Source organism: Delphinapterus leucas, chromosome 3 (assembly GCF_059928025.1).
Source record: "Delphinapterus leucas isolate spDelLeu-1000000601 "Yukka" chromosome 3, BTC_Dleu_Yukka2, whole genome shotgun sequence".
Lineage (NCBI taxonomy): Eukaryota > Metazoa > Chordata > Mammalia > Artiodactyla > Monodontidae > Delphinapterus > Delphinapterus leucas.
In genome coordinates, this window is record NC_143131.1 from 90,699,149 (window position 1) to 90,711,866 (window position 12,718).

General features: G+C 35.8%; 1 protein-coding gene across 2 annotated transcripts in view; it reads right to left on the minus strand.

Annotated features, from left to right (window-relative positions):
• Nucleotides 1-12,718, minus strand: part of PJA2 (praja ring finger ubiquitin ligase 2) — a 76,377-nt gene that overhangs the window by 8,233 nt on the left and 55,426 nt on the right. For both annotated transcript variants that reach the window (XM_022591535.3, XM_089909171.1), the window contains one exon: nt 8,596-8,707. In XM_022591535.3, the coding sequence (XP_022447243.2) occupies nt 8,596-8,707 (112 nt within the window). The remainder of the gene's footprint in view (nt 1-8,595; nt 8,708-12,718) is intronic.

Here is a 12,718-nt window from a genome sequence, read left to right on the forward strand (position 1 = left end):
CAACTCATCAAGAGAATACAACAATCATAAATGAATATGTACCCAAAAAAAGAGCAACTAAATATATTAAGCAAATAAAAACAGATCTGAAGTGAGATTAGACAACAATATGATATTAGGGGAGTTCAATATTTCACTTTCAATAATGGAGATATTATCCGGACAGGAAACAAAAAGGAAATATTGGACTTGAACTATACTTTAGGTAAAATGGACCTAACAGACATGTACAGAACATTCCACAAAACAGCAGCGGAAGACACATTCTTCTTGAATGCACATGAAACATTATCCAGGTTAGATCATATATGTCACAAAACAAGTCTTGGCAAATTTGAGAAAACTGAAATCACACCAATTATCTTTTCTGACCAAAATGGCAAGAAATGAAAATTCAACAATAGGAAGAAAACTGGAAAATTCACAATAATGTGGAAATTAAACAACACACTCCTGAACAACCAATGAGGCAAAGAAGAAATCAGAAGATATCTTGAAACAAACAATAATGGAAACACAATATACCAAAACTTACAGGACAAAACAAAAGCAGTTCTAAGAGGGAAGTTTATAGCAAAAAAATGCCTATATTAAGAAAAAGGAAATATACCAAACAACCTAACTTTACACCTCAAGGAAGTAGAAAATAGTTTGAAATTTTTTTTCAAAATATCTGAAAAAGAAACTAAGCTGAAAGTTATCAGGAGGAAGGAAGTAACAAAGATCAGAGCAGAAAGTGTAGAGACCAGAAAGATAGAAAATACCAACTAACACCTGTTTTTTCTGAAAAAGTAACATTGACAAGCCTTTAGTTAGACTAAGAAAAAAGACAAAAGACCCAAATAAAATAATAAATGAAAGAGGAGACATTACAACTGATAACACGAAATACAAAGTATCAGAGGACACTATCATGAATAACTTGTGCACCAACAAATTGGATATATTAGAAGAGAAACATAAAACCTACGAAGAATGAATCATAAAGAAACAGAAATACTGAACAGACCAATACAAGCAGGGAGAATGAATCAGTAATCAAAAATCTCCCCCAAAAGAAAAGCCCAGGAGCAGATGGTTTCCCTGGGAAATTCTACCAAACATTTAAAGAATTAATGCCAATCCTTCTCAAACTCTTTCAAGAGGAGGAGGGAACACTCCCAAACTCATTTTATGAGTCCAGCATTACTCTGATAGCAAAGCCAGTTCATGACACAAGAGGCATACCTTGCTTCATTGAGTTCTGCCTCATTGCGCTTCACAGATATTGTGTTATTTACAAATTCAAGGTTTGTGGCAACCTTGCATGACAGTTAGCTTTTTTAGCAATGAAGTATTTAAAAATTAAGGTATATACATTGTTTTTCTAGACATAATGCTATTGCCTACTTAATAGAGTAAGTATAGTGTAAACATAACTTTTTATATGCACTGGGAAATGAAAAAATTTGTTGACTTGCTTTATTGTGATATTCACTTTACTGCGGTGGTCTGGAGCCAAACCCGCAATATCTCCGAGGTATGCCTGTACAAGAAAAGAAAGTTACAGCCCAATAATCCTGATGAACATAGATGCAAAAATCCTCAACAAAATAGTAACAGACCATATTCAACAGCACATAAACGGATCACACACCATGATCAAGTGATATTTAGCCCTGGGATGCAAAGATGGATCAACACATATGAATCAATAAATATGATACAGCACATTTATAAAATGAAAAGATAAAATGCATATGATCATCCCAATAGATGCAAAAAAAAAAAGAAAAAGAAAAGGAAAACACTCATTTGACAAAACACAGCATCCTTTCATGATAAAAACTTTTCACAGATGGGTATAGAAGAAACATGCCTCAACATAATAAAGGCACACAAAGCCCACAGCTAACATCATAATCAACAGTGAAAGGTGGAAAGTTTTCCCCCTAAAATCAAGAACAAGACAAGGGTGCCCACTCTCACCACTCCTATTAAACATAGTACAGAAATCCTAGCCAAAGTAATCAGGCAAGAAAAATAAATAAAAGGCATCAAATTGGAAAGGAAGAAGTAAAAGTGTCTTTGTTTGCAGATAAGATCTTATATATATAGAAATTCCTAGACTCCACACACACACACAAAAAGTTAGAACTAATCAACAAATTCAGTAAAGTTGCAGGATACAAAATCAACATATAGGAATCACTTGTGTTTCTATACATTAATAATAAAATATCTGAAAAAGAAATTTTAAAAAATCCCATTCATGACAGCATAAAAAATTTAATAAAATACTTAGGAATAAACTCAAGCAAAGAGGTGAAAGATCTATACACTGAAAACTATACCACTTTGCTGAAAGAAGACATGAATAATGCAAAGACATCCCATGTTCATGGATTGGAAGAATTAAAATATATGTTAAAATGTCCATTCTACCTAAAGCAATATACAGGTTTAATGCAATCCCTATCAAAATTCCAATGGCATTTTTCATGGAAATAGAAAAAAATCTTAAAATCTGTACAGAACCACAAAAGATCCTCATCCTGAATAGCCAAAGCTGAAGCCATCACATTTCCTGATTTCAAACTGTATACAAAACTATAGTAATTAAAACAGTATGGTACTGGCATAAAAACAGACATATAGACCAAATAACAGAATTGAGAGACCAGAAATAAACCCTGGCAAATACGAACAACTGATAAGGGAGCCAGGAATACTCAATGGGGAAAGGATAATCTCTTCAGTAAATGGTACTGGGAAAACTGGATAATCACATGCATAAAGCTGAACCCCTGCCTTACACCACTGACAAAAATTAACTTGAAATGGAATAAAAACTTACACATAAGGCCTGAAACTATAAAACTCCTAGAAGAAAATACTGAGAAAAAGTTCCTTGACATTGGTTTTGGCAATGATTTTCTGGATGTGACAACTAAAGCATAAGCAACAAAAGCAAAAATAAATAAGTGGACTACATTAAACTCAAAAGCTTCTGCATTGGAAAAAACCAATCAGCAAAATGAAAAGCCTAGCTACAAAGTGGGACAAAATATTTACAAATCATGTATCTGATAAGGGATCAATATTCAAAACACGTAAGGAACTTAAGAGCTAAAAAACAAACAATAAAAAAATGAGCAGAGAAACTGAATAGACATTTTTCCAAGGAAGACATACAAAAGGCCAAAAGGTACATTAACAGATGCTCAATATCACTAATCATCAGGGAAATGCAAATCAAAACCACAATGAGATACCACCTCACACCTGTTAGAATGGCTATCATGAAAAAGACAAGAAATCAAAGTGTTGGTAAAGCTGGGGATATAAGGGAACCCTCATGCACTGTTGGTGGGAATGTTAACTGATGCAGCCACTATGGAAAACAGCAGAAAGTTCCTGCCCAAAAATTAAAAATAGAACTACCATATGATCCAACAACCCCACTTCTTGATAGTTATCTAAAGGAAATAAAATCAGGATCTTCACTGTAGTATTATTCACAATAGCTAAGATATAGAAACAACCTAAGCATCCACTTATGAATGAACGGATAAAGAAGGTGTGGTGTGGTGTGTGTGTGTGTGTGTATAGATCTATCTATATATCTATCTATAAAATGGAATATTATTTAGCCACGAGAAAAAAGGAAATCATGCCATTTGTGACAACATGGATGAAACTTGAGGGCATTATGCTAAGTGAAATAAGTCAGAGAGAGAAACACAAATACTGTATAATATCTTATATGTGGAATCTAAAAAACATGAACTCATAGAAACAGAGAGTAGAATGGTGGTTGCCAGAGACTGGGAGTTGGGGGAAATGGGCAGTTACTGGTCAAAGGGTACAAACTTCCAGTTATAAGATGAGTAAGTTCTGGGGATCCAAGGTAGCAAAGTGATTATAGATAACAAATTGTACTATATACTTGAAAGTTGGTAAGAGAGTAAATCTTAAATATCCTGACAAGAAAGAAATGGTAATTATGTGAGGTGATGGAGGTTAACAACCCTACTGTGATAATAATTTCACAATATATGTGTATCATATCAACACACTGTACACCTTAAACTTACACAATGTTACATGTCAAATACATCCCAATAAAGCTGGAAAAATGTGGTATACACATGCAATGGAGTAGAATTCAACCTTGAAAAAGAAGGGAATTCTGACACATGCTAAAACAAGGATGAACACTAAAGGCATTATGCTAAGTGAAATAGGCCAGTTACATTAGGATAAATATTGTATACCTGATATGAGGTACCTAAAGTAGTAAAATTCATAAGGTAAACAGTAGAATGATGATTGCCACAGGATGAGGAAAGGAGGGAATGTGGTTAATTGTTTATGTATAATGCCATTTAACTATACACTTAAAAGTAGTTAGGATAGTAAATTTTACATTATGTGCCTGTTACCACAATAAAAAATAAACAAACTAGGCTTCCTAGGTAGGAATAGGATTCTTTCTGCCTGATGATTAACATTGCGTTCTCTTGGATGGCAAACATAATCTTTTGTGTACTCCTCAAGATCTAGCCAAGATATTTTAGCAACTGTCTTTCCAAAAACGATTTGAGATGACTTACAAAAAAGGATAGGGCCAAGGCCAAAGCAAAGTCAGGACTAAAAAAAGAGTGAGCAAAGAAAATTCACGGTAATAAAAGTTAATAAACATAGTTAATAACATTGAACACCAAATTTGACTCTGGATTTGCAGATAGATATTGCAAAAAGAAAAACTGTGCCAGTAATAGAATTATTGCCTCTGACAAATTCACCTTTCATTTCCGTCCTGTGAAAATAGATCTGGGCCCTTTAAATATTTTTCCTTTGTCAGCTACCATGATCTTAGGCTCTGCAGGAGAGGGTGCTGGAGAGACATCACAGGAGGAATGGGCTGTTTAGTTCTAGTGCGCTTGTTGGGAGCAGTGTGTGAGGCTTCCCTGTTGTGGGCTTCTGGAGCACAGACGGCTTCTGCACCAGGCTCCTCCAGCGTGATGAAAGGTTTCTCCAGCACTTGGATCCGGAAGCACATGCAGTTTCCCCAGTGCCTGACAGCTGCAGTATAAGGTGGCCAGCAGCTTCCCCTGGCACCCATCTTGGGTGGTTTTGTAGCAGGAGCGCTTCCAGTTAGTCTCTTCCCTGTGAATAGTTTCTTTAGCACTCCAAAGGTAGATTTTTGCCAAGATCCCGAGGGCAGATTTCCAGCAAGTTCTGCCAGCATAATAGCATAAACACTTCTCTAAGAGCCATGGTTGTGTCCTCTTCAAGGCAGCCTAGATCTCAGCCCTGGGGGGTGGGGAGGTGGAGTGCTTCATCTCAGCCCTAAGGCTATTCCTTAAATCTACTATTCCTGTATTCTTTAGAATTCACTTTACTTCCTAGTAGCCTAACTATAGTTAGTAATTCTTTATACTAAACTTACCCCATTCAAATTAATTGTTTTCTCCCTGTGACTGAGCTCAGACTGATAAAGAACTGGTATCAGGCATGATTCCATGAAGTAAGAATGGGATTGGTTTGGTTGAGCTTTTGGGCTTGAGCTCACTGCTGGGCTCTTTACCACCTGAAGAGGGATGCTATCAATACATGGTCTTCAGTGGAATCAAAATTAAACTATCACTGTGGTTGAACACAATGAAGTGCCAACTAAAGCACATGTCTTGGGAACCCAGGTGGCTGCTGCACCTGACCTAATGGCAATAATGATAACTATAAAAACTGTGATGTGGGATGGATCCTTCTGAGCGCTCCTGCACGTTTACAAAGAGAAAGTGACAGACTTGGGCCCATTAACTCTCAAAGTGAAGCACGGTATGAGAACCAGAGCATGTCCATGATAGCCCCGAAAAAAATCTCTTACTTTTGAAAATCAAACATACATTTTAAATTAAATTAATTCTCGGTCAAGTTTCTCAAAAATTATATCACTGATTGGTTAAAAAACAGGATTCTGAGACTTAGAATGGGGACATCTGGTTGAACTCAGATAAACTGACTATTTTGAATCCCCATGTCACTCTGAGCCTCCTTGTACCAGTAGGAGTAGCTTACCCTCCACAAACCACCCTTCCTCTACTTGAAAATCCTGTGATAATTTCAAGTATAGAGTATATATCTCTTAGTACTTCTATGCCCAAGAGTGTAACGTTACCAGAAAACTACAGCAGCCAAAAAAGGCAGGATGATTGAGGACACAGACTCTTGAGAAATATAGGTTTGGGTCACACCACCAAGTAAAGAATCCCAACCAGGTGAGATTCTTGCTGATGACAGAGAAAATAAGGAAGAAAGACACTATAGCTATGAATTACAGCCTGTGACCAAATACAGAAACAAGGACTAGTAGCTTTGCATATTTTCTATTTGCTTGTTATATGTATATATTTATGTTCCCTGGACATACTACATTATTTCCTTCCTCTTGTCTTTGTCCACTCTGCTAATGCCTTCACCTAGCACGATCTCTCATGACGTCTCTCTCGCTCTTCTTTCAAGATGCCAATCAAATGTCACAGTTCCCATTAGTAATAAACAATAAAACTTTTAATTTTCAAAACTTCTTTATAAAGACATCTCCATATTGTAGGAATCATAAAGCACTAGCATAATAATGGAAACAAACTATTTAACGACTGTGAAACCAGACTCTAATATTGATGTATATTCCATGTGGTCACTTAAAATGTCTTTAACTCAAGGAAGTTAGTGATCCTTAGTCTTTATATATTCTATTCCTGATGCAGGTTATCATGCTGTGTCACTGTTTCCCATGTGTCAGAATTTGGCAAGGCACGTTATATAATCTGGGAAAAGTCCTAAGTGTATTATCCTGTCTCATGATATTCTGACTTTTCTTCTAGTACATAGTATTTTTCTTTTTCTTCTCCCAGTTTTATTGAGATATAATTGACATACAGCACCATGTAAGTTTAACATATATAGCATAATGATGTGACTTACATACACCATGAAATGATTATCCCAATAAGTTTAGTGAGCACCCATCATCTCAATATAGATGCAAAATTAAAGAAATAGAAAAAAAGTTATTTCCTTGTGATGAGAACTCTTAGGATTTACTCTCTCAACAACTTTCATATATAATATACAGCAGTGTTAATTATATTTATCATGTTGCACATTACATCCCTAGTACTTATTTATCTTATAACTGAAAGTTTATGCCTTTTGACTACCTTCATCCAATTCCCCCTCCCCCCAACCCCCCGCCTCTAGTAACCACAAATCTGATTCTTTTCCTGAGTTTGTTTTTGAAGTATAATTGACCTAGCACACTGTATTAGTTCGTTACACTACATAGTGATTTGATATTTCTATACATTTCAAAATGATCACCATGATACACAGTATTTCTGCTATGGTCACTTTGAGAAAAACATACACTATAATGCATAACTGACAGCAATGATCTCCATGGAAGATTACACACACTTAAAAAAGTGATACCAATGCAGAGCTAACTTGTGTGTGTACCTGTGCATGCATATGTGTGTGTAGATAAATAGGTCTGGATCTCCCTATCTACCTAATACCTAATTTATAAATCTAAACTGGGCTTTCTTTTTTTTTTTTTTTTTTTTTTTTCAGTACGCAGACCTCTCACTGTGTGGCCTCTCCCGTTGCGGAGCACAGGCTCCGGACGCGCAGGCTCAGCAGCCATGGCTCACGGGTCCAGCCGCTCCGCGGCATGTGGGATCTTCCCGGACCGGGGCGTGAACCCATGTTCCCTGCATCGGCAGGTGGACTCTCAACCACTGCGCCACCAGGACTGGGCTTTCTAATCTCATAACATTACAAGATAAAATGGTATTATAGTGTTCCTGAAAGTTCCCTCTTTCATTTTTGTTCTCTCACTTTTGACTCATTCACGTTATTACTGTTCATCTACTTTGGAAATCACTGTGGAAATAGTGATTTAAAGAAAGACTTCTTACAACAAAATCCACTAGTGCAGTGGAAGTTCCCAAACATGAAAATGCTTGGGCTTTTGACCATAGGCAAATACAATTATGAACAAGTTGTTGTGTTTTGGTCAAATAAAGCAAAGAAGGCAAGACAAACAGGCAGCAAATGTGCCACATTTATTAACCTGTGTATGTGTGTGGGGATGAGAGGGAATAACTTTTCTAACTACATTAAGCAGCTAGATAGATTTAGAAGCCTTAAGAACCAAAAAAGGGAAGTGATTTGTAATATATCTTTAGAGATCTTTAATTGCAGTTAACAAATATACCTGTGTGTGTGTGTGTATAAAATATTCAGATTCACAGACCTGTATACAGTAATTCTATAGAGGAAGAACATTTTCTAAATGCAAGCAAAACAAACACTTTACATTCTGTAGTAAAAACTGGAAAATACTGTAATTTTAGGCAAATTGGCAGGATGTCAAGTACAATTTCTATACACATACTGAATCACTATTCAGTAATTGTTATTAAATTGGTAAGAAAATTATTCACCTTTTCTTAAAAGCAGTTAAAGAAACCTTTAATTGTTATCACTTGGCATCCCACCAACCTATATATGGGTACCAGAGCACTAAAATAAGCACTAAAATACCTCCATAGCCTGGGCTAAGCGTTCTTCTAGTGCCATGTAAGTGAGGAACTGAGGGTCCACGTAAGAAATAGCTTCAGCAACTCCTAGTCCATCTGCAAAGCCGTCAAACAGGCTGGAAAAAAAAGTACAACCATGATTTGGGAAACCTTTATAGTGAAGACATAATTATATTAGCATACTGACAAGCCAATAAAGATGCTACAAGCAGAAAACCTTAAAGTATTTTAATATAAATCTCGTGCGGTGAGGGGCAGGAAGAACCCAACAGAAGAGTTAAATGCTAAGCATAAGGAGGTAAGATACCATTCCCAGCCCCAATAGGCTGCCACACTCACTGCACAAAGTTTGTAAGAAAATTCTCTGTTTCTAGTTCTAGCTCTGGGAACTGTTTATGGCTGGGATAAAGGTAGTACTTTTTCCCTCCTAATTCTTTACCATATCTTTCCCCTTTATTTTAGTTTCCAATCTAAATTTAGGTGAGAACATGTTAAGAATACTGCATTTATTTTAATTCTTTCATTGGTCAAAGCCTCTTTTTCTTCTCTTACCTTGTACTGCTTAATTACTTCGGGCTTAAGAAAATTTTATTTTCTCAAGTTTATCTCATTAATCTCTCTTCTATTCTTCTAAAAACTAGGGCTCCTCCCTTATTATTCAGTTTGAAAAAGATTTAGCTCCTAACTGCTCATTTTTATTATTTTTTTTTCTGAAGGGTTGTAAGCCCCTTGAAGAAAAATATTATGTCTTAATCTGGTCCTTATCTGCTTCCTCCATGCCTACATATACATGGATTCCTCCTTTTTCTCTAGTCTTAGAAATACTAAGTATTTCAAGATTCAGAAAACGTTAAGTATATCCTCAGTCCTCTTCTTTCTAAACCTTGTTCCCTCGGCAATTACATTCAAGTCCACCCCCTTCAATTATCCTTTCTACAGATGATCCCTAAACCTCTAATTCCAAAATCCCTCTTGAGTTCTTGACCTACATTTTTAGTTTTCTGTGGGGCACTTTACCTCAATAAACTCCTACCACCTCAAATCCAAGATCTCCAAAACTGAGCTTATTTTGTCTACCTAAAGGAAAACTTCTGTTGACTTCCGCATTTCTATCAGAAACTGAGTATCATAGTCAGAAAAATCCAGTTACACATGCTAGCTCAAAACAGTTATGATGTCAATCTTTCTGCCACCATTAAAATTACAAATCTATTGCCCAGAGATACAGAAGTACTCCTATGAAGAATATATTAAAACTTCGTAGTATCTAGAAATCAGCAGACATCACATGGTACAAAGGAACAGACATTTTCCTACAATCACAGATTTTAGAATTAGAATTAAAACTAAGATTACTGAATAAACCTCCTCTGCAATACTAGAACTCATTCATCTATCAGTGAAATGTAGTGCAAAGAGGAAGAGTCTTGGAGTCAGATAGGAATTTAATGTCACATTTAACTGAGTTATAGTTAAACAGTATGAAAATATTATTTAACTGTTACTGTTTCTTTATCTGTAAAACAAATTAAATGAGTAGATGCACACAGGTGCCTTGCACAGAGATGGCACCAGAGTAGGCATTCAAGAAACAGTAGAACCATTTCCTCCATGCAGAAAACATACCGCTTTCTAAGCAGGTGCATGCAGTATGGGAGAGCCCTAATAGAAGTTTGAAACTTATGTGAAGTAAGTGCTCTAGTTCTGCCTGCTGAAGCAACACAAACTATGCCCACTTTCCCTTCGCAGAAAGCTCCTTCAAATGATTGGAGTCAACTATCCCCCAATAATTCTTTTCTTCTCTAGGCCAAACAAATCTAGACACCCAGAGCATGGTATTTGGTTGTAATTTGGTAACTTAAGAATAATCAGCTAATATTAAAAATTCTAGTATCATTCATTTGATAAACACTATGGTCATAACTGTCTCAGGCAACAATCACCAAGGACACTATAACTAGTAGTTGGAAGCTTGATAGTTTGAAAGGAAACAGGTTATCTTCCCACTAGACGCTTACATAAAGCTAAAAATGGCAACTGTACAGTGATGATATCTGAAAGATAAAACCTTTACCAAGTGATCAGAATTAACATCATCAGTAATGGGACAATTCGACACCATGTGCCTTCTGATATGAACTGAGAAGAACAGAACATTGTTTCTAAGGTATTCCTGCTAAAAATGTGTAACTCGAATCTAATTATGACATTGGACAAAACCAACCTGAGGGACATTCTACAAAATAAATGGCCTGTACTTTTAAAAATGTCAAAGTTATAAAAGACAAAGAAGACTGAGGAAAATTCCAGGTTAAAAGAAACTAAAGAAACATGTTAACTAACATGGTGGTCTTGGATTGGACCAAAAATGGCATTAGTGGGACAATTATAGGGAATCTTAGAGATATATGGGAATTTTCTGTACTACTTTTTCCATTTTTCTGTAAGTCTGAAAAATTTCAAAAGAGTTTAAAAATTCTATTATTAAAGCATGGTAATATCCACAAAGAATTAATTTCTCACAATCTTATTAGGTTAATTATTACAACCCTGATTTCTTATTAGGTTAATAATTATTAAAAAATAATAATTATAACCCCAATTTCTAGCCAAGAGAAAGCTTAAGTTGTTATCAAAGAATAAATAAATGGTACCTTTGGGATATGTCTAAATCCAAAATCTATGTTTTCTCCACATCAACTCCTAGCACACCAATCTATGAAATATTCTCTGGCTATTCTACAATATTTCTGTGACTTAGTCAAAACAAATAAACCAACAAACTTTTGATAGAGGACTTTTTCCATTTTCCTTTAAGCTAAAATAAAAAAACCAAAGGGATTTAATTTTTTTCCTAAGCAGTGGCAAAACTGAAAAGAAAGTGTCTCAAATTTTGGCTTTAGATAAGAATTGCTGCTGTTTGTCATGGCTTTTCCTTTTAGTTGTCAAAATGACATGATATTTTAATATGAAAATCAAACCATATTTTCACCTTATCAACATTTAGCTACTACCATATAAATTGAATAGAGTACCACAAAAGCAAATAAGGAGGTATTGCCATATCTAGACAAAATTCAGAACAGTAACCTTCAAAAATTTTGTCTTAAAATCAATGCTAAATTGTTTTCCATATTAAAAAAAAAAGTACTTTGAAGCTCCCCAAATTTTGGAACAACCAGCAATGTCTCTAAAATCTTAATACAACAGCCATATATAGAAAGATCATCAATGCATTAGAAGTTTTCAAATTTAAGCTAAATTTTGTTCAATAAAGACCTTGATTATACCTTCAAATTTTTATGTGAGGGCTTCCCTGGTGGCACAGTGGTTAAGAATCCGCCTGCCAATGCAGGGGACACGGGTTCGAGCCCTGGTCCGGGAAGATCCCATATGCCGTGGAGCAACTAAGCCCGTGTGCCACAACTACTGAGCCTGCACTCTCTGCGTGCCTAGAGCCCGAGCTCCGCAACTAGAGAAGCCACTGCAATGAGAAGCCTGCGCACCACGACAAAGAGTAGCCCCCACTCACCGCAACTAGAGAAAAGCAAAGCAGCCAAGAATAAATAAAATAAAATAAGTAAATTAAGAAAAAAAAAAAAGCTGGTGGGACCAATGGACTGCAAAAACAAGTGGAGAAAAAAATTTTTTATGTGAAACCTGTTTTGAAAGTTACTTAGAAATACATCCAATACATCGAGATCTTAAAAAATATCACACATCTCAGTAATGTCACCTCTTGTTAATCTGTCCTAAAGAAATAAACTGAAGTACAAATCAAGTTTTATGGGGGGGAAGTTTACTGCACTATTTCAATGGGGAAATAATTAAATTTTAGTGCATCTATAGGATGGAGCACCTATATAATGGAGCTGTAAAAATTATATTCATAAAATTTTAAAAATGTGCAAAAGAACATAATTCCTCATACAAAACCATAACTGCTTCCCAACACACATAGATGACACTAAATAGGCAATTCTGTCACCTGCTGAGCACTGTAATGACTTTGTATAATGTCATCAGAGAAGACATCAGAATTAACAAGGAGTTCAGTAACAGGGGAATGGGCAGACATAAAAGAGGGAAGAGATGAAGGGGGTGTCAAGATCACCAAGACTAGGACT